The sequence below is a fragment of the Tenebrio molitor genome, chromosome 1 (genome assembly GCF_963966145.1).
Source record: "Tenebrio molitor chromosome 1, icTenMoli1.1, whole genome shotgun sequence".
In the NCBI taxonomy this organism is placed as follows: Eukaryota; Metazoa; Arthropoda; class Insecta; order Coleoptera; family Tenebrionidae; genus Tenebrio; species Tenebrio molitor.
In genome coordinates this window covers 1305214-1329206 of record NC_091046.1, presented here as the reverse complement: position 1 = coordinate 1329206, position 23993 = coordinate 1305214, and the positions used below count along the sequence as shown (strand labels likewise).

The 23993-nt window shown below is 40.0% G+C and overlaps 7 protein-coding genes and 1 long non-coding RNA gene across 11 annotated transcripts; 5 read left to right on the top strand and 3 right to left on the bottom strand.

The window, feature by feature from the left end:
• The first annotated feature begins 169 nt into the window (after positions 1-169).
• On the top strand, positions 170-1321 carry LOC138129925 (transcriptional regulator ATRX homolog). The gene is made up of 3 exons (XM_069046260.1): positions 170-322; positions 374-991; positions 1044-1321. Exons 1-3 carry the CDS (start codon positions 318-320, stop codon positions 1117-1119), a joined length of 699 nt encoding a protein of 232 aa, XP_068902361.1. The 5' UTR covers positions 170-317; the 3' UTR covers positions 1120-1321.
• LOC138129884 (tubulin polyglutamylase complex subunit 2-like) lies at positions 693-2314 on the bottom strand. Its single transcript, XM_069046200.1, has 2 exons — positions 2176-2314; positions 693-2126 (listed from the first exon to the last, which is right to left on the bottom strand). Exons 1-2 carry the CDS (start codon positions 2190-2192, stop codon positions 1316-1318), a joined length of 828 nt encoding a protein of 275 aa, XP_068902301.1. The 5' UTR covers positions 2193-2314; the 3' UTR covers positions 693-1315.
• On the bottom strand, positions 2307-5896 carry LOC138129892 (thioredoxin-related transmembrane protein 1-like). The gene is made up of 5 exons (XM_069046213.1): positions 5735-5896; positions 3110-3271; positions 2882-3056; positions 2628-2825; positions 2307-2581 (listed from the first exon to the last, which is right to left on the bottom strand). The coding sequence occupies exons 1-5, from the start codon at positions 5872-5874 to the stop codon at positions 2465-2467; spliced, it is 792 nt and encodes a 263-aa protein (XP_068902314.1). The 5' UTR covers positions 5875-5896; the 3' UTR covers positions 2307-2464.
• Positions 5897-6038: 142 nt separating this feature from the next.
• LOC138129873 (dnaJ homolog subfamily B member 14-like) lies at positions 6039-7764 on the top strand. The gene is made up of 6 exons (XM_069046190.1): positions 6039-6379; positions 6432-6722; positions 6783-7039; positions 7087-7199; positions 7250-7413; positions 7464-7764. The coding sequence occupies exons 1-6, from the start codon at positions 6247-6249 to the stop codon at positions 7577-7579; spliced, it is 1074 nt and encodes a 357-aa protein (XP_068902291.1). The 5' UTR covers positions 6039-6246; the 3' UTR covers positions 7580-7764.
• Positions 7765-14423: 6659 nt separating this feature from the next.
• LOC138129899 (dnaJ homolog subfamily B member 14-like) lies at positions 14424-15655 on the top strand. 2 transcript variants are annotated; one of them, XM_069046234.1, is made up of 5 exons: positions 14424-14755; positions 14816-14988; positions 15043-15158; positions 15212-15375; positions 15417-15543. In XM_069046234.1, the coding sequence occupies exons 1-5, from the start codon at positions 14566-14568 to the stop codon at positions 15419-15421; spliced, it is 648 nt and encodes a 215-aa protein (XP_068902335.1). In that variant the 5' UTR covers positions 14424-14565; the 3' UTR covers positions 15422-15543. The 2 variants fall into 2 exon arrangements, with proteins under 2 accessions (XP_068902335.1, XP_068902327.1); XM_069046226.1 differs by having other exon boundaries at positions 14430-14755; positions 15429-15655.
• Positions 15656-16884: 1229 nt separating this feature from the next.
• Positions 16885-18743, bottom strand: LOC138129948 (uncharacterized). The gene is made up of 2 exons (XR_011159443.1): positions 17623-18743; positions 16885-17573 (listed from the first exon to the last, which is right to left on the bottom strand). It is a non-coding gene; the product is annotated as an uncharacterized lncRNA (long non-coding RNA).
• Positions 18744-20787: 2044 nt separating this feature from the next.
• LOC138129916 (dnaJ homolog subfamily C member 18-like) lies at positions 20788-21971 on the top strand. 2 transcript variants are annotated; one of them, XM_069046251.1, is made up of 5 exons: positions 20788-21083; positions 21144-21304; positions 21354-21463; positions 21518-21681; positions 21723-21971. In XM_069046251.1, the coding sequence occupies exons 1-5, from the start codon at positions 20894-20896 to the stop codon at positions 21725-21727; spliced, it is 630 nt and encodes a 209-aa protein (XP_068902352.1). In that variant the 5' UTR covers positions 20788-20893; the 3' UTR covers positions 21728-21971. The 2 variants fall into 2 exon arrangements, with proteins under 2 accessions (XP_068902352.1, XP_068902345.1); XM_069046244.1 differs by having other exon boundaries at positions 20794-21083; positions 21735-21971.
• A 923-nt stretch (positions 21972-22894) lies between these two features.
• LOC138129931 (HIG1 domain family member 1A, mitochondrial-like) lies at positions 22895-23911 on the top strand. 2 transcript variants are annotated; one of them, XM_069046281.1, is made up of 3 exons: positions 22895-23044; positions 23286-23381; positions 23486-23911. In XM_069046281.1, exons 2-3 carry the CDS (start codon positions 23291-23293, stop codon positions 23665-23667), a joined length of 273 nt encoding a protein of 90 aa, XP_068902382.1. In that variant the 5' UTR covers positions 22895-23044; positions 23286-23290; the 3' UTR covers positions 23668-23911. The 2 variants fall into 2 exon arrangements, with proteins under 2 accessions (XP_068902382.1, XP_068902374.1); XM_069046273.1 differs by having other exon boundaries at positions 22946-23105.
• Positions 23912-23993: the final 82 nt, after the last annotated feature.

Below are 23993 nucleotides of genomic sequence, written 5' to 3'. Positions count from 1 at the left end.
GCGCCGCTAAATGAGGACGGAAGACTAAACCGAAAATTATCTAATAATTTTCAGTTTATTTTGAGTTGCGAATTGAGACGTTCACCTATCAATGATACTAACATTCGATCTTGTGGGTGGTTTTATTAGAGATGCGATCGTTGAACGCCGCCTCGACCTAAACTCCGACAATATTTGTTTTCTTTGTTGCGAGTCAAACAACGAGCCCCGGATTAAAAGAGCTTAATCGGACCGCTTTATCAAAGCAAACACTTTTTTCTATTTAAGACCAACGAGGAGCGCCAGTCGAGCCACTTGGAGTGCTTCGAACGACCAAAATGAGGTGAGTACTTTGAAATTCCCGCCCAAATTCGAACTTGCCGCCGTCTTCCAGGCTCCTCCTCTGTTTCGCTCTTCTGCTGGTTTGCCTGGCGGCCGTCCCCTCGGTCGAGGCCGACAGGAAGTACAAGCTGAGCGAGTACGACGAACGCGACAGGCGCGACACCAGAGACAGGTACTCGAAGCGCGACCTCGACAGGGACGACAGAAGGGCCAAGAACAGAGGGCGCCACAGCGACGACGAGGAGGACCTCAAGTTCGCCAAACGGGCCAACAGGAAGAACAGAGGCGACGCGAGCGACAGCGAGGAAGACCGCAAGCCCGTCAGAGGCGAAGGACGAAAGGGTCGAAGGTACAACGACGACGAGGACAAGGTGACCACCAGGAAGGTTCGCGCCAAGAAGTGGCAAGAGAGCGACGAAGATGACTACACTGACGAAGACGACGTCAGCGAGAGTTGCATCAGAGGCAACAAGTGCTCTCCCGAAGACGACGTCACTGATGAAACCGACGAAGACACTGACGAAGACGAAAGCGACGAGATTCCGGTGAAGAAGAGAGTGACCTACGTGAAGAAATTTGCCCACGAGAAGAAAAAGAAACGCCAGGACAAAGAGATCGGTACCATCTTGAAGATTCACAGGAAGAGTGGAGTCGACGTCACCCGTCGGAGGTAGGGACAGTTTGCGGTGGGCTGGTAAAAAGTACAAGAGTGAGTGTTGCAGGGACGACGACGACTCCAGCGAGGAAATCTTCTCGCCCAAGCGGCGCCGGTTCCTCTACGACGACGACGACGAATGAAGCTGTTCCTGGATGCCCTCCTCGAAGATGTGCCCCCGATTCCGCTGGCGGCGCAGATGGGGTCTAAGATTAGTCAAAGTTTTGCTCAATTTTGTAATACACTTGTTTGCGCTCTTGCGGAATCTCCACTAGTTAACCCGATTCCATTGTTATCCATTGTATTAGTTTTGTTACAAAAATCGTAAACATGAACTGCTCACTTCTTCGGTTTGTTCTTGCACGGTTTGCGCCTGCCGCACACGCTCCCCACTCCTGCCACCCTCTCGCTCTCGCACAAGCTCGTCGAGGTGACGGTGCACGAGTCCTCCTTGATCCTGAAGATGTGCTCCGACAGGACGTTCAGGTGGCCGTTGCTGTCGAGAGGCGACCGGTTCTCGAAAATCCCGGGCGCCGTTATCTGGATGACCTCCGAGCTCCACTCCGGCAGGTTGGCCTTGAGGATGGACAGCTGCCAGCCGGGGACCCCCAGGTGGGCCAGCGCCATGCGGAAGTACGTCGTGAAGTCCTCGCACATCAAGTAGAAGTTCTTCATCTTGTAGTACAACCAGATGTTGGGCGGTTTCGACGGGTTGAACTGCGCCAAAACAACACAGTTGTCCTCCAGGTTAGCCAGGACGTGGATTTTGCTGTAGGGGGCTAGAATCTTGATGCCGCTCTCCGTCAGGTACATGGTGTCGGTGGTGGTGATCCTCTCGAGCTTGGACAAGGGGTTGATCTCGATGCCCGCGACCACGTGGTTGACTTCTTCCGTTTCCGCTTTGTCGTATTGGAATTTGTAGGTGAAAGAGAAGCCGTTGGTGGAGAGGAAGAAGTTGCGCAAGTCTTCCGGTAAGAGGAGGCCGTTGGTGTACTCCCAGAAGGCGACTTCTTCGACGGTGGCCGGAGGGTAACGCTCCAGCTTGGTTTGCGTGACGAACTGGCAACTCTTGAGGACCGAGGTGAGGCCCAGGAGCAAGTTCTCGTAAAACGAGTCCTCCGTGATCTTGTCGATCACGAAGCCCTTCTTCCTGCAAGGAAAATACAGACATTTCGCACAACAGGAGGTGGGAGGGGTACTTAAGCATTCGCTTCATCTCGCCGAGTGTTGACAAACTACGCGAAATTTTGACAGATCTCGACACGCGCCTACTATCTCTCAAAACATATATGTCAAAATTTTGACAGACCTGACGTCAAACACGATCCCGTAAAAAATAACATCACAAGTTTATTGAAAAAATCTACAATAATATTAATAATAATAGAAAAATTTAAATATCTTCATGGAATTGTTTATCCGTTTCCATTTATTGTTAGTTCACCCCAACTGTCTCTGGAATAAGTCTCATGGTTCAGCTGCGTTCTGTTAGTCCGCCCTCCTCGGTTTGCGTTTCTTGGCGTTGGGACTGCTGGGGTTGCTCTTGTTCTTCTCTTGTTCGGATCCTTCCAGGTCCAGGAGGTCGTCCTTGATGTCCTCATCCCCCTGAAACCCCCGTTACACATCTTTTCCGTCTTCCCTCCAGACTCACCAGTTCGTCATCCGATTCCTTCGCCTTCTTCTTCTCTTTGGTCGCCACCACCGGCTGCTTGGGCGGGTAGATCAGGTCGATCAGGCACACCAGGACCAACCCCAGCAACGCTCCCATGATGATGGTGGCCACGGCGAAGATCAAGTACGACCCCCACGTCGGAAGTCCGAAGTCGTCCATCAGCTTCGTGTGGATCAGCTTCAAACAGACCGTCAGTCAGCGAGAATGTTACAAACAACTACCCTCCCACTGACCCTCAGAGTTTGGGACAACTTGAAGAAGGTGGAAACGATCGACATCTGTATGGAGTTGGGCGATTTCCAATAAGGCACCGGTTCGACTTGCTGCCACTTCTTCTCCACCACGAAGGACATGAAGGATTCCTTGTCTCTGGAACCCTTGTATTGTCGAAACTCGCCGTTGAGGACGCTGCGAATCGGCCGGTGAGTACGGCGAAGGTGGAGTTTTCGGGTGGGACTTACTGAAATATGGTGGGCAGCGCCGTGACCATGAATCTGCCGCTGAGGCCGGGCGATGACGTCACGTCGACTTGGCCCACTTTGATGCCCATGTCGACGCCCCACGACGCAAATTGCTTCCAAGTGTCTTGGAGGCCCTTGCAGGCGGGGCACCACGGCGCGTAACTATTTATTTTTCAATGAAAAAAATACATATTTTTAAACACAACAATCGCTTCTTCTCATTTTCATATGCAATTATTTTCCCTCCCGATAATTTTTTCCAATCCACTACCAAACACTTTTTATCTACTCTTTATCAAGTCCCCGGATATTTTTTTTATTTACTTTTCTAAAATTAGTGCGACCTCTACTTTTTAAAATAACGACGACGGTATGATTCTATTTTGTTCACAAGTAATAATAGTGACCCCTGATGTTTTTTGGGGCTCTAGAGCGTTACTCATCAAGGTCTCACTTTTTTTTTTATTTTATAAGATACTAAAAAAGTGATTGAAACGCGGTTAGCGAGCGCAAGCTTTTAACGAAACTATTTATGACGTCTCGTTATAAATTTATTTTGTTTATTTGATTATTCAAATTTCCAATTAGAATTCCTAAAAATACATTTTTCAAATTCTCACTGTTTTCAGCTGACGCAGGGTCGAAAACAGGAAAAGCTAATATTAGGCGTAACAATTCTCGTATTTTGGTAGCCTGTTTGCCAAAGTGGCTATAATTTAAAATGCACATTTGGTGGTTATTTGCAAGTGACTTGCAGAATACAGAGGCGCAGAAAAAAAAACCGTTAACGTCAGAGACTACGAAGAAATTCAAATAAAAAATAATTCTCGGTATGACGGAGTTCCTGAAAAATGCTTGAAATTTAAAAAATGAAGACGTACAATAATATTTACAGTTGCAACGTCTTGCAAAGGAGATTAAAGCGAAACGTTTAATGAAATGGTCGGATTAAAAGTGTACAGTTTCACAATGTTGTCAACACAAATATTTTTACGGTGTCGCAGCAGAGCTTCCAACTAATCCACCAGCTATTTCGAATATGCATATTTTGAAATGGAAAGAAATTGTACCAGCTTGAATAAATAAACATATTCCAGGATTTACTTGTTTGTTTTCTGTTATCTGGGTCCATTCTTGTGCGTATTTGCCCAAGAACATTCCGATTACAAAAATTAAATGGAAACATTTTATTGTGATTACGAAGTGAGGTATCGATCAATCTCAACGATTTATTGCTGTGTTTGACAGAATGAAATTTAACTTCTTGTTTGATTGCAATTTCCTACAAAAATCGTTTGGTAAATATCTGGTTTCGACGGAAATGATTTAACGCTCAAAAAGTCCTTTTTCCCAGAGCCAAGTAGTGGTCAAAGGACCACAATAGTCCTCATTCACCATGAGGATGAGCTGCGAATTGCTCTCATTACTCAATGTGGAATCCAAAAATGTCCAAATCTTTCTCGGATCTTTTTGAAAAACGATAAAACCATTATTTGCCGAATCTCGTGTCTTATGTGGTGATTCATCAAAAGAAAGTGTTCACAACCGAAGAGATTCCATCTATCATTAATAAATAATACAAAACATTTCTCTACTTCTTGAAGCACTTCCACCTACTAAACATATTGTCAACGATTGGAAAGTTCGTCAGGATTTCGCTTTCACCCCACGAGCTTTCCATCGACTTGAATAATGTTCACATCCAGTTTCTTCATCATGTTCAAATGACGGAAGAAACTGAAAACCTAACCTGTTCTGACCCGTTATCCTTTAGAATAGAATTCTTCTTAAATTTAAAAAACCTTTCGATCGGTACGTTGGACCCGACAGTGGAATAAAAGTGGAGCTCAAAATGAAAAGTACACACCACGTGGTGTCTGGCCTACTTGCTTATCATGTTAATCATGGGACCGCCCGTGTACTTCTCGATTTGCACGTACTCTACTATTTCAAGATATGGGTAACAGTCGCGTATTTCCTGTACTTCGACTGTTTATTTAACACTGCAATCGGTCCGTGTCCACATCTTGGATCCCCCTAACTTGCAGAACTCGGAAAAATTAGCACTTATGATGCAGCACCCAATTGACACAATTACTGGTGCTAATTTAACGCTATTCGAGACTCAATCAAAAATCACTCACTCGTGAAAATATCTAAATTGTGCGTAACGAGCTTCGCTAGTGAGTAGCTTTTTCGTTAAAATATGCCGGTTTTTGGGCCACGAACGCCACTGCATTATGACGTTTTGTCAACATCGTGACGTCACCGACACGAGTTTTCCTCCAGCAACGTCACTTCGCCCCCAATTTTCCACCAAAACCCGCATTTCCTACCGGTTTTCCGCGTTTCCACACACCGAGCGTGACCAATCGCGCTGCCCACAGCAAAAACTGGGCGATAATTGACCAATTACATTGAAAAAACCGGCGTCGACGCCCGCCCGACATCGATATAAATTGGACGAATCGATACCGGAAATTGGTTTTCCGGGGTGCATTTTATCGAAATGACCATGCGGTCAGCGTGGGAGGCGCGTTTTCCACGACTTTTGAGTCGGTTTCGGTCGAGATCATCTGACATGACGGCGCTTGTTTGTTTTGAGTAATAAAAACAAATTCTTACAATTCTACCATCCACTCGTTCTTCAGCATGTCCGTCCAGTTGTCCTCGTTCAACAAAATAATGTCCTTTTGTCCTTTTACATTCAGAAAACCACAAATTACAACAAAAATAATCAAACACGTCACTGCACCGCGCGCCATATTGGAAAAAGACGACGCTGCCGCCGCGGACGGGAAAACGCGACAACCGCACCACAGAAATAAAGATAACGGTGATAAATTGCGAGCGTTATTTATGGTGTTTTATAGGCTGTCCAAAAAAATTTGGCGGTGAAAGTGACATGATGTCATCATTGTTGTAGTTGTACGACGCTTGGATAAATTCTTTTGAAGAAAAATACTTTTTGTTGGGTCGGGAATCGTTCTAGTTTGGCTGTGTCTGTTGTAAATGTCATTTTAATTGACAAACGTCAAAATGAAATCAGCTGTTTCTTATTAATTCGTCAGAGCGAACCACTCGATTGATTTGTGAGGCTTTTCGCGTCGTCCAGTTTATAAAATAGGTGTTTTGTGATGGAAGGTAATAAAGATGAGGCGGATCGGTGCATCAAACTCGCCGAAAATTACATCAAAGAACGCAATCGCGAAAAAGCCGAGAAGTTTCTCCACAAAGCCGAGCGTCTGTATCCTTCACAGAAAGCCCAAGGTATGTCAAATCCCAGTCAGGACAACTGACGTGTCCTTTCACACTTGTCCAGATCTCCTCGTTCAAATCCAACTGATGGCGGAAAAGAAAGTCGAGACGGAACAACCGCGGCGGCGGAACGCTGCCCCCAAAGTGGAGGAGCCGAAGAAGGCCCCCGAGTACACCCCCGAGCAGTTGGAGGCCGTCAAGAAGATCAACAAATGCAAGGACTACTATGAAATACTGGGGGTCAGCAAGGACGCGACCGACTCGGAGATCAAGAAAGCTTACAAGAAGCTGGCGCTGCAGTTTCACCCTGACAAGAACAAGTGCCCGGGGGCGGCGGAGGCTTTCAAGGCCATAGGTGAGTGACGCAGACCTACAGAAGAGCGTTAAAACATTGTAATTTGAATTTTGAACCAAGGTAACGCCGTGGCCGTGCTGACCGACGTCGAGAAGCGCAAGCACTACGACCAGTTCGGACCAGAAGACGAGAGACTGTCAGCGCGGTCTTACACCAACAACTATCGAGAGTTCGACGCCGACACCACCGACGAGTTCTTCAACATGTTCTTCGGCGGCGGCTTCAACGGCGCCAACGTGTATGTGAGACGCGGGGGCCGCTGGCAGAGACAAAACACCGGTTCGCAAGAGACCCACCACACCCACCACCACAGAGAAGTGAGCCCCCAAATCGTACAAGTCTCGATCTGACTCTTCCGTTCCAGCAAAACAACTACTCCGCTTTCGTGCAGCTCCTCCCCATCATCCTGGCCATAGTCCTGTCGATGGCGTCCAGTTTCTTCGTGTCCGACCCCCCGTACAGCCTCCAGGCGAATCCGTAAGTGGACGGCTGTGGAGTCTCGCCGACGTGTCAAACTCGTTTTCCAGGAAATACCCGATAGGCAGGAGCACAGCCAATCTCAGGGTGCCGTACTACGTGAAGGAGAACTTCGCCACCGAGTTCCAGGGGTCCGTCCGGCGGCTGGAGATGTCGGTCGAGGAGGAGTACATCTCGAATCTGCGACACGCCTGCTACCGGGAGAAAAACTATCGTAAGGGGGAGATTTGAAAGAAAAGGATTTTTGTGCAGAGTGGGTTTCAGGTGATTCGATGATCTGGAAGGCGAGGAACTTCGGGGACAGAGAACTGTTCCAGACCGCCCAAAATATCAAGATGCCGGCGTGCGATAAACTGCAGACGCTGAAGAACTACGGATAGATGATTGAATGATTTTGTTGTTTGTTGTAGCAATAGTTTTGTTGTTGTTTTATTATACATCCCTCTTATGGAATCTAGTATTTATATTTATTGTAATAAGGTTTAGATGGTGGACGATTTGTCTCAAGCGGCAGCTGTTGTTGGGACGCACGATCGGAAAAATAAAGTGCAATTTTACGCTTTTACATTTTTTCTGCACTCCTTCCGGGACTTTGTCGTTTGTGTAGTGGCAACAGATCTCCACTATCAGCGCGATAGTGCTCACTGATAAGATGGTCGTTTCATATTATTTTGTCTAGAGAAACTAGTCATTTGCTGATAACGTAAAGGCGATTAGTCTCGCCGAGATTGCCAGAATTCAGCGGTGTCAAAACCACTATGAGGTACTCAACGTTCCCAATACCGCCGACGATGAAGAAATCAAAGCGACGTCCAGAAGAATACTTCGTTTGATCCATCCTGACAAGAACAACCATCCGGCGGCAAATGAGGTGACTCAACGTGTGAGTAAGTGCAAAGCTGGAGAGGCCCCATAAACTGTACCGTTCACGTCAAGTGTGCTTGCAGACAAAGCTGTTGAAGTACTGACGGACGAATTCCAACGTTTGATTTACGATATTAGTGCACGAGCACGATTAGATGGTGAAACGGTACAAAATGGAACTACCGGAAGTGAAACGGAAGAAAATGGAACTACAGACAGTGAAACGGAAAAGAGTGGAACTACAGAAAGGAAAACGGAAGAAAGTGAGGATTCAGAACCTGATGTACCCCTTGAAGAATCATTCGAAAGAATGTGGTTCGATGAAGGACCATTCGAAAGAATGTGGTTCGATGAAGAACCATTCGAAAGAGAGTGGTTCGATGAAGAACCATTCGAAGAAGAGTGGTTCGATGAAGAACTATTCGAAAGAGATTGGTTCGATGAAGAACTATCCGAAACAGAGTGGTCCAATGAAGAACCATTCGAAAGAGAATCGTTCCATGAAGAACCATTCGAAAGAGAGTGGTTATTAGACATTTCAGAACCCCCCGTAAACTCGACACTAAGAGATCTAATTTGGTCTAATTTTGTTGTTTTAGGAAGACGATAATAACTACTACGTGCTAATTTTGATCGTCACCTCGGCGATAGTGGCAATAGTGTATTTGCGTATCACTTGTAACCCTTATTACAATCTTCACCGGTCCGGGTAAGGTCAAATCTCCCAGATTGGTAACAAATTTCAAGTTATCTTATCTTGCAGGGGTCATCAAATTCTGAAACGGACAGCCGAACAAGGTGTAGAGTATAGTAAACTCGTTTTCCTTGTAGCTCGTAAAATTTTATGGTACTTTAGGAGTAAGTTGCGGTTTAGGGTACGGGGCTTATAAATCCTGGCAGGAAATATTTTTTTGTACTCAGCCTGAAAATTGGTATTTCCCGGGTGTAGGAAGACGTTTTTCCTGCACGTCGGTGCTTTTTACTTTGCAACAGAAACTAGAGCAAATTGTTTTATAAGGTTTTTATTAAATGACGTAAGACGGAAACGTCAATTTCCTTTAAACAAAATGGGCGTTATGACAGAAAAAATTATGGATCCAGAATAAACCGCCACCACCAATGCTTTAAATTTTAATAATCTAGTAATCGGCGCGGAAAGTCATACCAACATTACCAACCCAATAGTGAAAAAGTTACCTACTAATGTTAAATTATTTACTTTTTTAATTTTATTTTTAAATACTTGGGTTATTCGTTACAAAAAATATTGTACTATTCCGGACACGGAATCCTGGCCAACATTTTTTTGACATTTCTAAAAAAAAATAAGTAACCCAATCATTATTTTTTTTTTTTAGAAAGTAGTCAACTTTGTTATTTGCGTGTACCTGTACTGTCGCCAGCAATAAATTTTGGTCGTCAATGTCATTTCAAAATTTGGTTAGATCGTCACAAATTAAAAAAAAATCCCTGCCTGATTATGCCCATGTCAACAAAGTGTCAAAAAATGAGAAAAAATGACAATTAATGTCATACAACATTATGATAGGTTATGATATTTACGACTGTTTTACAATGGAGCATTTTCGATTGCGTCAAAGAATGACTTTGACGACCAAAATTTATTGCTCGGGACTGTACATATAATGCCAGATGCCATTAGTACAAATTCTGTAAATAATTGTAATTTTTGTAAATAAAGAGTATGTATAACTTTCCATGACTTTGTTTTTGGGCTAATATTCTTTCGAATACCACTCTTGTACATTTAGTAGGTATATTTGCATTTTACAGCAAATTGCCCCCATTGCTTTTCAACCTTTTCAAACCCAATCATTGTGCTCGTTAATCGCTCATAATAATGCAATACCATTTTACGAGCTACAAGCAAAGTGAGTACCTACTATACAGCATAGGTGTTTCAGTTAAGACTTTCGAATCTAATATCGCGGTTATTTGCCAACGGATTTTTGTGAAATTTAAAATGCACATATTTTAGACGATGAAGAATAAAATCCCATTAATGCAATAACCTAAATCTACAAAACGTAATTTTTACATGCCTTTTTAAAATGTTGAATCACTTGAAATTTATATCAAAAAATTGATTGTCAATAAAAATGCTGTAAGAAGAAACTCGTCCTTGAAAAACATCGGGTTTGCAAGAAAAAAGAAAAAACTTTGTTAAAGATGCAAAAACGTAGACACGTATACACTATTGCCGAATTTTGGTCACCCCTTTGCGCTGACTTATCTTTCTAACTTTATAAACACTTACAAAGTTAAAGACAACATTTGGACGTAATTTATTATACTGGATGCTTTAATTCTTACATAAAGCACTAAAACACGATCCGGATGGCGGATATTTTACAAAGGTACTGTTTCTCGAGAAAACGAACAGTGTCATTCTTAGCCTTACGACAGTACGACACTCTCCATAGGCAAAAATTGTTTCATTTTTCAACAATATTGAAATTTCTGCCATTGTAGACTATTTTTAGAGTACTTTCAATAAATTTACACAATTTGACTTTTCAAATAAAGCGCGCCCACTTTTGACAGATTTTAAGGGGTGTACAAAATGTTGCTTGGCAACTTTTCATCAATAGACCTTTACACAAATAAGGATTTTCTTTGTCGTCACTGTGCGACAAAGAAGATCCTTATTTGTAAAGGTCTATTGTTTCAAAAGGTAGGTAATTGTTTTTCGTGGCAAATAGACGAGACTATTAGGCATTCACGATCTTTTTGGGACCGAGTTGGCTATGATTTTTTCTTTTCAAGTTGGACTAACTGATTCAGTGATGAAACGAATGCAACTTTTTTTTCTGTCAGTGTCTGTTCGACATTTTCTTGCTACAATATTGCCAGATTTCTTATTTTAATATTCGTAAGAAAGTGATTGATTTATTAAGTATGTAAAGATAATTTTCATTTTCGTCAAAGGAAAAGTCAAAATTGCCAAAATAATTTTGTTACAACAAAAAATTTCTTTTAAACGATGCTATTTCCAATTTAAAAAGGATATACTAAATTTAAGAAATCTGGCAACAATGTACCTATTCAGAAAATATAACCTTAAACTGACAACCACCTAACCTAACACAAAAAGTGTCAATTTACTTTAGGGAATATAATTATCACCGAGGTACTGCCAACAAAATCACTAGATGGACATAGCCAACTCGGTCCCAAAAAGATCGTGAATGCCTAATACAGATATCACATGTTTTTCACAGATGTCTGTTATTTTTCGTTTTGTTAGCAACGGTAAAGTTTTGGAAAGGTTTCTCGGATTTTTTAACGTAAGCGATGGTCGAACTGCAAATGATATTTTCACTCTGCTGCAACAAAATTTTCGTCATTTTAATATTGAAACAAAATTAGACGGACAAACATATGATGGGGCAGCGGGGGTTTACAAAACAAAATTAAATCAGTCGCTCCTCAAGCACTTTTTACACATTGTTACGCCCATAAATTAAATTTAGTATTGCAAGATTCGTGTAAACGAATTAGAGAATGTAGAATTTTTTTCTCAAACGTTTCGGGATTTTCTGCATTTTTTACAAAATCTACTAAACGTACTAACTTCTTGGATTCAATTTGTAAAAAAAGATTACCAAGTAACTCCGAGACCAGATGGAACTTTAAATCTCGCGTTGTCAATACATTATTCGATAACAGAACAAATTTAATTGAAGTTTTTGATCACATAATTGAAAATTTAGACCAATGGGATGACATTTCGATACGGGAATCTATCGGTTTTAAAAAATTGTTGACCGACTTTGATTTCGTGTTTATACTTTTCGTTTAATTTTGACTCATACAGAAACCGTTTTTTCCATAATCCAAAATAGGTTATCCGATATAACGTACTGCAATGAAAGGATAATTTCACTTGTAGCAACTCTAAAAAAATTTTCGAAATGATAACTATTTTAATAATTTTTATTTGGAAATTAAAAAAATGCAGGATGTCTTTAACAGATAACTTCTCTAAGAAACTATTATTTTTCGAAATTTTAGATTTACTTATAAATCAAATTGAAATACGGTTTAAAGACATTTCATCCCTTAATTTTTTGGAATTAACTGACAGTAATAAGTTTGATGTGTTCAGTCGTAATTTTTCCGAAAAACAATTTAATTCTTTAATTAATAATTATCGAGGATTCTTTAATAATGAAAGATTAAAAAGGGAGTTGCAAGTTCTGTATTCGGATAAATTAATTTTTAGTAATTCACCGACAGTTAGAGAAATGAATTCATTTATAAAAATGATATCATTACCGATGTTCCGGAAATATACAGGGTTATTCACGAGAGGGATATTTCTGAATTTCTTTTTACCGCAACCCATTATACACATTGCAACAATATCTTCATTTCAAATTTTGAAAATAATTATAACTGAATCCACAATGGATCTTAGTTCTGTCTCTTTGACGTTAAAGCAAAAAATTTTTGTCAATTCGAAAAATGTGTTTTTACAATAACGACGAAAAGACTGACATGCTCCTCATTTATGGAGAGTGTGGAAAGAATTCTGTCGCCGCTGCGGATGTTTAGAAGCCGATGGTAGACACTTCGCACACCTTTTGCATTAACTTAATTTGTTAATTTATTTGTTGAATTTTGATTAAATACAGGTTACTTATCTGCCAATCTGACATTTCTCACAAATCTATCCAACTTACTTTGATTTCTAATTTAAAAGAAATAACACATTTGATTTAGTAGTTACTGCCATTGGTATTGCTAGTTGCGCCAAAATAAAAATTCAGAAGTACCCCTCTCGTGAATAACCCTGTATAAATTGTTTTGTTTAATTGTATCTCTTCCGCCAACATCAGCATCGGTAGAAAGAAGTTTTTCGGCATTAAAACAGTAGAAATACAATGTCCCAATCCCGTTTAAATAATTTGTCGGTTTTAGCAATTGAACGAGGGTTGGTTAAAGAATTAATTAAAGACGAAAATTTCTATACAAAAATTCATGATGATTTTGCAACGACAAAATCGCGTAAAATTGATTTAATATACAAATATGAATAGGTTTTTATTCAGAAAATTATTTAGTTGTTTTTGTAGTTTGTTTTATGTTTTCAGTTTATTTATTGTTTTTTTTTTTAAATTAGATTTAAGGGTTTTATTTTAATTTTGAGAAGTTTATTTTTGTTTTCAGAGTTTTATAATTTGTTATTCCAATTTTTAGAATTTATTTTGTTTTCTAATTTTTAGAATTTTTTTTTCTACCCCCGAACCTGACCTTTTCCTATATCCTATTTTCCTATTTCCTTTCCTGGCAAGAATGCTCTAGACCTCCTCGTGGTTCTTGTCGTAAAATTTAATTTTTTGATTAATATGTAACTTGCACTTGTTAGTTTTACCACAGTATAACCAGTAGCGACACGAAATGACAGGTCCATAAGAAAAGCATTGGGTCGTTATGAACACGACTAAATGACGGTTTGGGTAGTAAAGTCCTTGAAAATGTTTGAATTCGTTTGAAATTTGTGGTGGTAGCCCTGAATCACTATGAATTCTTTGATTAATAAATGTAAATTCCACTAAAACTTTCTGTTTTCCGAAATGTGCCTGAATTTGTATGTATAAGGAGTTGCCTATTCACGTCCACCGCTGTTTGAGAAATGACGGTTTGGGTAGTAAAAGTCAATAAGGGTCACGTTCGCAAATTAAGCTTTCTGTCGCTACTGGTTATTATACTGTGGTTTTACTATGTAACATTTTTTTAATTATGCACCTACATGACAAATTAAAATGTTTAAATTGTCAAGATGACACAAACATCTGTCAAAAAAAGCAGTGGACCATTTGATTATAAAAAGTTTCGCGCGGTTCGATAATATTCGATTGCGTAGCGACCAATTAAGTCCTCGATGGTATTCTCGTCTGATTGGTCAATTTCGCAATGTCTTTTCTCGCTTATTTTGAGAGTAAAAAAAATATATAGTATAATTCAGAATAAGTGGCATCGCGGTAGGCGTTGATTCTCTAAAGTGAGCTGTATGTTATGTCAAAAAATTTAGTAAACATGTGAAACCGTCATTACTTTATTCTGAGGTTATGCGTTACATAATTTTAACATGGTTTTCACCCACAGCAGAGATAACCCCCCAGACAAATAATACACTTTTCATAAATGAAACAAGGAAATTCCAAATACTATAACAAGAAAATAAACACAAAACGATTCCAATGATAATATCAAAGCCAAATTAAAAGCGAAGGTTACCACGAAACTAGGGTATTATTAGCAAGGGTCTTGCTGCCAACGTAAATTTGAATTTCCAACGCCTACCGCGATGCCACTTATTCTGAATTATAATATGTATAGTTTTTAATTTACTGGAATACGTTAATTTTGCGACATCCTGTATACAACAGTGCGATAGCGCTAACTGATAAGATACTCGTTTGATGTTATTTTATTTGGAGAAACCCAGTTGTCATTTATTGAGAGAGTAAGGAAGATGAGTCTCGCCGACAAGCAGGAAGCCGAAATTGTCAGAATTCAGCGGTGTCAAAATCACTATGAAGTACTCGACGTTCCCAGAACCGCCGACGGTGAAGAAATCAAAGCGGCGTCCAGAAGAATACTTCGTTTGATCCATCCTGACAGGAACAACCATCCGGAGGCAAATGAGGTGACTCAACGTGTGAGTAAGTGCAAAGCTGGAGAGCCCACGTAAGCTGTATCGTTCACAATAAGTGTGCTTGCAGACAGAGCTGTTGAAGTATTGGCGGATAAATTCCAACGTTTGATCTACAATATCACTCTAGATCGTGAACCGCTACAAGATGAAACTACAGAAAGTGAAACGGAAGAACCTGATGTCCCCCCTGAAGCACCACCATTCGAGAGAGAGTGGTTCTTCGACGCTCCAAGACCCCAAGTAAACTAACTCCAACACTAGCACATCCAATTTAGACTAATTTTGTTGTTCCAGGAAGCCAAGAATAACCACTACGTGTACGTGTCACTTTTGATCGTCGTCTTGGCGATAGTGGCGCTAGTGTACTTGGGCACCTCTCGTGACCCTCTGTACAGTCTTCACCGGACCGAGTAAGGTCGATTTCCCAGATCGGTGACTCATTTTAACATATCTTATCTTGCAGGGTTCATCAAGTTTTGAAACGAACAGCCAAACACGGTATAGAGTATTTTCTAAAACCGGAAGTGACTCGACGTTCTTCAGCCGTTTTCCGCCAAATCGAGAAATCCATAGAAGAGGAGTTTTTCCTAAAACTGAAAGATTCTTGCCTCGAACAAATGAATAATCGTAGGCGGGGTCGGTTTGCGTTTTTCATTTTTCCGTAAAAGTGTGATTTGCAGGTGATTGGATGATGTGGCAAGCCAGGAATTTCGGAGATAGGATGTTGTTTAAAGAAGCGCATTTTATGAAAATGAGAGACTGCGAGCGGGTGCGAGCTTGGGACGCGTAAATGAGACGGAAGGATCTTGTCAAGGTTGCTCTGCATCCGGTCTATGGCTGTTTATTTAATATTTATTATATGAAGTTTTTACGATTATTGAATAAAATAAAAAATCACTATAAAAAAGAGTGTGTGCTTAAGACCGCACGACAGAAGTGAAAACTTCTATCTATGATGCTCGTTACTGATTTTAAGTAATACGTATCTATTCTATAAAAAATATATCATTATGGATGATAGTAGGTATATGCCATTCACGATGTTTTGGCATAAGGGGAGGCCATGGAAAAAGTGCATTTAAGTTGGCAGTAAAGCTGTCTGTTGAATTAGGTTATGTTTTTCTAAGTTTGAGGTTATAAACTGCGTCATTGTCTAGTGCATTGTTGTCAGTTTTACTAGTTTGCAATATAACAATACTCACACATTTTTAATCCAATTTAACAAAACAGGAAACTGACTTGAACAAACTACAGAATAGTAGGGACCGGGACCGAAAGACGAAGTGGCTCCTGTTAATTTATGCACCACTTAGATAACCCAGCTATACAGTGTCTTAACCAACCAGTTAGGTCAGGTCAGGTCAGGTCAATGAATTTTTCATTTTAACCAAAACATTCCTAGAACTAGATTGTATAAAATCTTGTACCTACTTATTAAGCCTTACTTTATTCGAATCTTTCTGCAAAATATTTACACACCCATCGTCTATGACACAAAAGAACTTCAACTTCCATAATTTCATTAGAAAATTCTGAATCATCATTACCTGCTTCAAAATCCCAATCAAATTCCGAGTCAGATTCTCCTAATAAAATTTTTAAAGGAAAAACGTTTTCAAATGAAAGATTTCACATTAATTTTGCCCAATCTTCCGAAATAAGTTCTTCACAATATCTACAAAAATATTGGCAAATTTCAGGAGTACATTTCAAAATAGACTGAAGCCATAAATTCACAACTATATCGCGAAGTTATAATAGGTCTTACAAAACCCCTGTGCCATTTCATTTGGGTCGTTGTTTCTTCCTTCACTATCCGTGTTACATTTTTTTCTTGTACTCACCTACGATTCAATTTATACACAAAAAAAAACTTGACTTCATTGTAACTTACTGAAAATATGTTCTGCAGTCTAATACAAACACTATCAATACGTCTTAAAGTCGCTTAATTATGATTACGGTAAATTCGGCAACATGTTACGTTCATTTTGATAGGTCCGCATGTCAGGCACTTTAGTGACAGCAGAGATGACAGAAATCAAACATGTATCCAACGTTAAAAAATGAAACCATAGCCTCCCCTTATGCCAAAACATCGTGAATGGTATATACTTGGAGGAATCAGGAGCAAAACATAAATAATTAATATTATTTAAATCCAATGCTTATTTTAAATAAACATCAAAAATCTGTATTTTTCAATAAAAACTGCAAATACGTCCGCTTTTACACTCTGGCAAAATTTGTGAGGTTAGGTTTGGATGTTTAAGTTTTATTTTCTTGACGATAATATTGAACACAACACAAATTCTCATAGCAATACCAATACTCTGTATTATGATAGTTTGTCCATTTTCCTCTTCACATTTTGCTACACAAATTTTTCCAATAGATGAATTGTTGAAGCCACACAATTGAGAATTACGTATTAAATCCTACATTAATCTGTAAACTTACAATATTTGTCGTGTCCCTCTGTGTTTCCTCTAGGATTCATTATTCATCAGTTTGAGGTAAGTAATAGGTACAATATGTAAAATTCATCGAACCAGCTGTGATAGTTATAATATGTATAATCCATTCTTTATCTTGGTGAGTGGTCTTAGGAAAATTTTCAGCCGTCAAGTTGAATTTAGGGATTTTTGAAAGTTCCCATGGAAAAGTGCGTTGGTAGTTGTTAAAAAATATTCAAATATTACAATAATGTACTTACAGAGACGCCGCAAAGTCTTTCTATTTATTATTTTCCAGGTTGAATTGCTCATGATTCACACGCATCGGGACATAACCTCAAACGTGTCATCTTTACATCGCATCGTTTTCTAAAATTTTCATAACTTACTTGGGAATTTCAAAATGTTCTAGACCGACCACACACACTCTCCGGTGAAATTAGGTCCGGTTTATGGTTTAAGAATCCGGTTAATTTTTCAAACCCAAACATCTTTGCAATATTGCCCGGCACGGGACGGGAATAATGTTGAATGTTCGGTCGGATTGACGATTGACCGACGACGGACGCGCCGATAATTTTCATACCGGGAACGGTTAAATTTAAGAATCGATGTGTACGGCTTATATATTTTCATTTCGCGACATAAGATCGCGAGATTTGGACATAAATGCTTGACGAAGACTCTGAATCTGAATGACACCGATGACAGTTAATATTTGATTTACACCACACACATATTTGGTGGAAAAAGTAAAACTTACAAAGCTACCCATGGCTTGCTTGATCGCATCGACCACTCACCAAGATAAAGAATGGAGTATAACTATAAATTTCGTACGCGTAAACATATAACGGGCCTTCAAATAAATTTATATTTAGAGCAACCTATGGAAATTCAATTGTTTGCAACATTTTTCCAGCGTAGAAAATGACACAAGAAACGTCTGACATTTTAACGAAATAAAATCAGGTTAGAAAATATTTTTAACTTTTGTAGTGCATTCTCCCTATTCCCCCTCCACGGAATATGACAATATGAAAAAGCTTACTATGTAACCTGTGTAACTCCGGAGAATAATTGGTTACCTCCAAAAATTACTTTACAACTGTTAACAGAATTAGAATGTCGCCTACGCCTACTCTAAATATATACTTATTTGAAGGCCCGATATATCCGTTTATTAAACTCCCGCACTGTCAGTGTAATTTTTTTTATTTTTTTTTTTGGATTGTACCTATGGTGACATACGTTTTCAGTTGCCTGTACACAAAATCTAGTTATAAAAACGTCAACAAGAAAAGTTGGGTTATGTTAATGGAGTTAATTCTCGTCTTTTCAAACAATAATTAACAACACCCTGCTTCTCTCTAGCCGTTAACAGTATTCTTTTACGTTACATATCTTCTTGTTGTTCAGCCATTTCGTGTAAGTAATACTTTGAATGAAAGGAAGCGAATTTATTAATCTTAACCTCAAATTTGAAATTTTAAATGTTGGCACCAACGTTAAAGTAAAAATTACTAATCTCAGAACGGCAGTGCGGCAACTTGCAAACACTTTGACAGTGCGGGAGTTTAAAAAACGGATAGTAGCAATCTGCAACGTTTCCAAAATATACAGATAAAAATGGGAGAAAAACGGGTAACCGATAAACGCTTTGGAGTAAAAAATGATATCATTGAAGACTTGAGACGATTTCAGTTACTCGTAAGTTTGAAATATCAACGCAAAAGAATGGCTTTTGTTGGATATGTGAACATGACTGTGAATAGGGCCCCGACTCGTGTCAGAGTTGAAGCCAAGGAGAAAAGAATTTCAATTACACCGTCCGCTTTTCGAGAAGGATTTCACCTCACAAGACAGAACCTTGAAGACCTGGATGATAAAACAGTAAGACTACAAATATCCGATGGAGTCCAGATCGAACTCGGGTTTGATGAAGGCGGTTTGATTCATTTGGTGACAAAGAGCACTTTAAAACAGCTTTAAAGCTGCTTTGCTTTGCTTATTGTAATAATAAATAATTGAACATGTTTATGAAGTTTCATATATGTGGGCATGAAAGTTTATTTTTTGTTCGACGCTGTCAGAATTTGAGAATTTTCTCCTGTGTGAACGGATTTTGATAAATGTCACAACTTGTCAAAACGAAACGTCAAGCTAATTTTACAGGTTTTAAGCGATTTGGAGCCTTTAAGGGGCTCGTCGAACAAAAAAAAAGTTGTATTCAACTCGTTCGTGTGTAAATTGGGCCTCGTTTCACTCGCGTTTTAAAATGGCTCACGCGTGCCAAAAAAGGACCAATTTACACACAAACTCGTCAAATAAACTATTATTCTCACACACTCAATAATTATGAAAAAATATGAAGGGTTGTGCCCTCGCCGCGACGGAAAAAAAAGGAAAACTCAAAAAGTAAATTGAATTCAAAAACTAAATAAAAAAAAAGGGGGAGAGCCAAAAGTGAAGCCCGATATCGTCCTCGACGCTATTCTTCTACGCCGCCCACGATCGCCGGGACCGTTCCCTCGGGCCTCACCTCGTTTCCCAAAAAAATAAAATAAACAAGAACTCTTACCAAAAAAACTGTTATCAGCCTGACCGGCCGTTCGCAGGCGAGGTCACCAGCAGACCGATAACTCAACCCGAACAAAAAAAAACGTTCTGCCTGAAACGACGCGCTGGCTTCGCGAAAACTAAAATTTTTTTCTATCACCCTGGCCTTGATCGTCACGGGGCGGTCGACGTCTCTGGAGACCTGGACGTTCCTCGGGAACTTCCTCGGGCCCACGGTGGACGACGAAATCCGGGCGTGGAATTTGACTCCGCACTCCGGCGTTTGGTTCTTCGCGAACCTTCCGTCGGGGATCCGCAAATCCGCTCCTCGGCGTCTGGGTTTGGACTTCCTGGACTTTTCTTCCAGCCTCACCCTCTTCGGACCCTCGACGTCTCCACACCCTTTTCTCGCCGTTTCAGCCCCTTTCACAGTCCCGCACCGATCTGACCTCCCTGACAAAAGACCAAAGACTAAAAGGAAAGCCCTTCCCCGCACTCTCTCCTGTCTTTTATAGTTTCGCCCCTCTCAATTCGGGTTATTATTATTTTTGGCGGAAAACGTCGTGCGTGCGATGATCAAACCATGGAGAAAACTTGCATTTTTTTAAAATGTAACAGTACTTTGAAAAACGTTGATTTGATAAAAAAAAATGGTGTGTGCTGAAGGGGCCTACTAGTACAAAATTCAAAACAGGGTAAAATCTTTGAATAATGTTAATTTTAAAATATACCTACCTTAAAAACAAGACAAAATGCTTAAAGAAACAAAGTGTTCTGAAGGGGCCTTCTTACTACTCTTATTGTTGTAGCAATACTTTTGTTAATACTCCTATTTATTGTAATAATGTTTTGATGGCGGATAGTTTGTCCCACGAAGCTACTGCTATTGGCAGGCACAATCAGAAAAATAAAATGCAATTTTGAGCTTTTACATTTGTCTACACTCCGTCCGGGATTTTGTCGCTTGTGTAGTGGCAACAATTGCAATGGGTCTACATTATCAGTAAAATATTACTGAATGATACAATTATCATTCGACTCTCTTAGCAGTGATAAGAGAGTCGTTTGATATAATTTTTTCGACATCATCGAACTAGTGATTTGTTGAGAGTTTGTGTAGCGTAAAAAAGATGAGTCTCACTGAAGAACAAAAGGCTCAAATTGTCAGAATTAAGCGGTGTCAAAACCACTATGAAGTACTGAATGTTTCCAAGACTGCCAACGTTAACGAGATCAAGGCGGCGTCCAAAAAGATACTTCGTTTGATCCATCCTGACAAGAATCACCATCCGGAGGCAAAGTTGGTGACTCAACGCGTGAGTGAGTGCAAACCTAGTGAGGGAAAGTGAATTGGATCGTTTACATTGAGTGCACTTGCAGACAAAGCTGTCGAAGTATTGGGTGACCCCCTAAAACGTCTGAACTACAATTTCACTCTCGCAAATAAGCCTTCAGAGCCACATGTTCCTCGTCCAGAGCCAAGTGTTCCCCGTGAAAAACCTTTCCAAAGCGAAAATGTCAACAACACCCCAAAACCTCAAGTAAACTCGACACTACCACATCCAATTTGGACTAATTTTGTTGTTCTAGGACGCCAACAATAAACACTACGTGCCAGTTTTTATTGTCATCTTGGCGATAGTGGCGCTAGCGTACTTGGGCATCTCTCGTGACCCTCCTTACAGTCTTCACCGGACCGGGTAAGCTCGGATTTCCCAGATTGGTGACTCATTTTAAGTTATCTTATCTTGCAGGGATTACCGGGTTTTGAAACGGACAGCCAAACATGATATAGAGTATTTTATACAACCGGAAGTGAGTTGGAGCTCGTCCGACTTTTTCCGTCAGATTGAGAAAACCATTGAAGAGGAGTTTTTCGTAAAGCTGAAAGAATCTTGTCTCGAAGAAATTAATAAACGTAGGAGGGGTTGGTTTGCGTTTTTCATTTTTTCGTAAAAGTGTGATTTGCAGGTGATTTTATGATGTGGCAAGCCAGGAATTTCGGAAACAGGAAGTTGTTTAAACAAGCGCATTATATGAAAATGAAAGACTGCGAGCGGGTGCAAGCTTGGAATGTGTAATAATAATAAAGTACCTTGTGAAGGTTGCTTCATGGGGAAATTGTGGGTATTTACATAACGTGTTATAATATCTCTACACGAAGTTGAGATTTTAGAAAAACAATTAAATAAAAAATCATAACAAAAACTTGTCCATAAGATTTTTTGCTGAGAAAATATCCTTTGGTTTTCCTCCACTCTCCAGTCGAATGTTTTACCTTTTACAGCTTGAGAACGAATAGTTTTGTGAGACGTGCGTCAGCAAGATAATTTTCGTTTTTATTCGAAATGAAACGAGGCGGTTTTGAGCTATTTAAAGATTTACGAGACAGGGTAAAGTAGCTGAATTGGTTCAATTAAAGCAATCACATTGACTGTCAAGTTTAAATTATTCATTCGAGACTTTAAACTCGTTCAAGTGAATTAACTAGATCACTTTTCGAACAAAATATACTTCCTTTTGCAATACAGATGGACAAAAAAGATTAATTATTTGGTGATTAAAAATTATCTAGATTATTAGTTCGGATTACCCAATCACTTAGAATATCTTAATCATCATAAACATTTCTGAAAATCTAGATATAAATCTTTAAGGGCCGGTTGCACCAACGCCAGTTAAAGTTAACTGTAGGTTAAAATGTTTCGTTACTTTAGTTACCTATTGTTATAACAATGTTTTCGAATATTTTAATCTATAGTTAAATTTAACTCACGTTGGTGCAACCGGCCCTTAATGGCCGAGAGCCGCTCGTTTTGCTCCCGTTGCCATCCCCTGCTCTCCGCCGCTGCATTGCCAGAAAATTTAATTATTTGCTTATCAAAATACTGCAATCGATAAACCGTTCACTCAGACAAACCGACGTGACTTCAGCCATACACCACGATCCCCCTTGACCTCAATTTCCTTTTTTTTGGCAAATTTTTCCGTGACATTTTCTCCCCGGTGGAAACCGAGAAAAACAAAACTCCCCAAACCGGATCAACCCAAAATCCCCAAATCTCGCCCTAAATTCGAAAACGTCTCGTTGGATTCTGGAGACCTCTTTAACCCCGAAATGATGGAAAGTGTGACGCTTTCATGGAATTATCGCATGCACTTTGTCACGGACCACGAGACGGCAGATAATGAATGACGTCACGCGATTCTCTCGTGAAAAAACCTTGCACGCCCTTGGAATCACCAGTCAAAGTGCAGCGCTAGCGTAGTGCAGACCTTTGGTAATTTTTGGCGATTTTTCTGTTCTTTCAGTTCGTTTAGATTCCGTTAACATGTCGTTAAGTGAGTGTTGGCACCTTTTCTTTTTATTTCTTCCATCATTTTGTAGCAATCGTCACATAACCTCAATCGCAGAATGATGTAATTCTTACGCAAAATGGAAATGCCACCGTTCGCGGTGGAATTTTCCGTGACTTGTTCCGCACTTGGCGGTCGAATTTACCGCGGATTTTTCTGTTTCAGCCACGATGAGCGACGGCAAAGTGTTCCGCTTCGAAGAGGAGTCTCAGTCTGACAGGCTAGCGCGAAAGTCCAAAGAGACACCGTTTTTCCCCATAGGTAAGCCAAAAATAGACGAAGCGTACGCCACACGACAGGTTTGACGTCGCCTGGGTACTAGCCTCGCCGCCGCGACGACAGTTTATTGACGTTTCGTTTTGCAGCCATCGGCGTGTGTTCTCTGGCGGTGGGTTATGGGGTGTACATGTTCAAACATAGGGGGAAGATGAGTCCCAGCGTTTACCTGATGCATCTGCGTGTCGGGGCCCAAGGTGCGGCGGTCGCGTCTCTCACAGTAGGTTTAATTTATACGATGGTCAATGAACATATATTGAAAAAGAAGTGAGGCAGCAACCACCCTAGTGCAAGAATTAGCCAATTTGTGATCTAAATTATTCTTATCTGGCAGTAGGCCATTTCCTTTTAATTTATTGATAAAAGCGATAACATCTTGTTTTTTTGTTACATATTTATTTTTATAACAAAACCCACTTATCTGATTGATTAGCGTTCGATATATTTTTGTAAGTTGTGTTCTGGTGTCTGTATATATTGTACATCGTGCTAAGTTATTAAAAAATCAAATACAAGTAACTTTTAAAGCTCCTGATCTAGAACTCTCTACTACTGCAACTCTACTAAATATGATATCTTTATCACAGTATCCGTCCT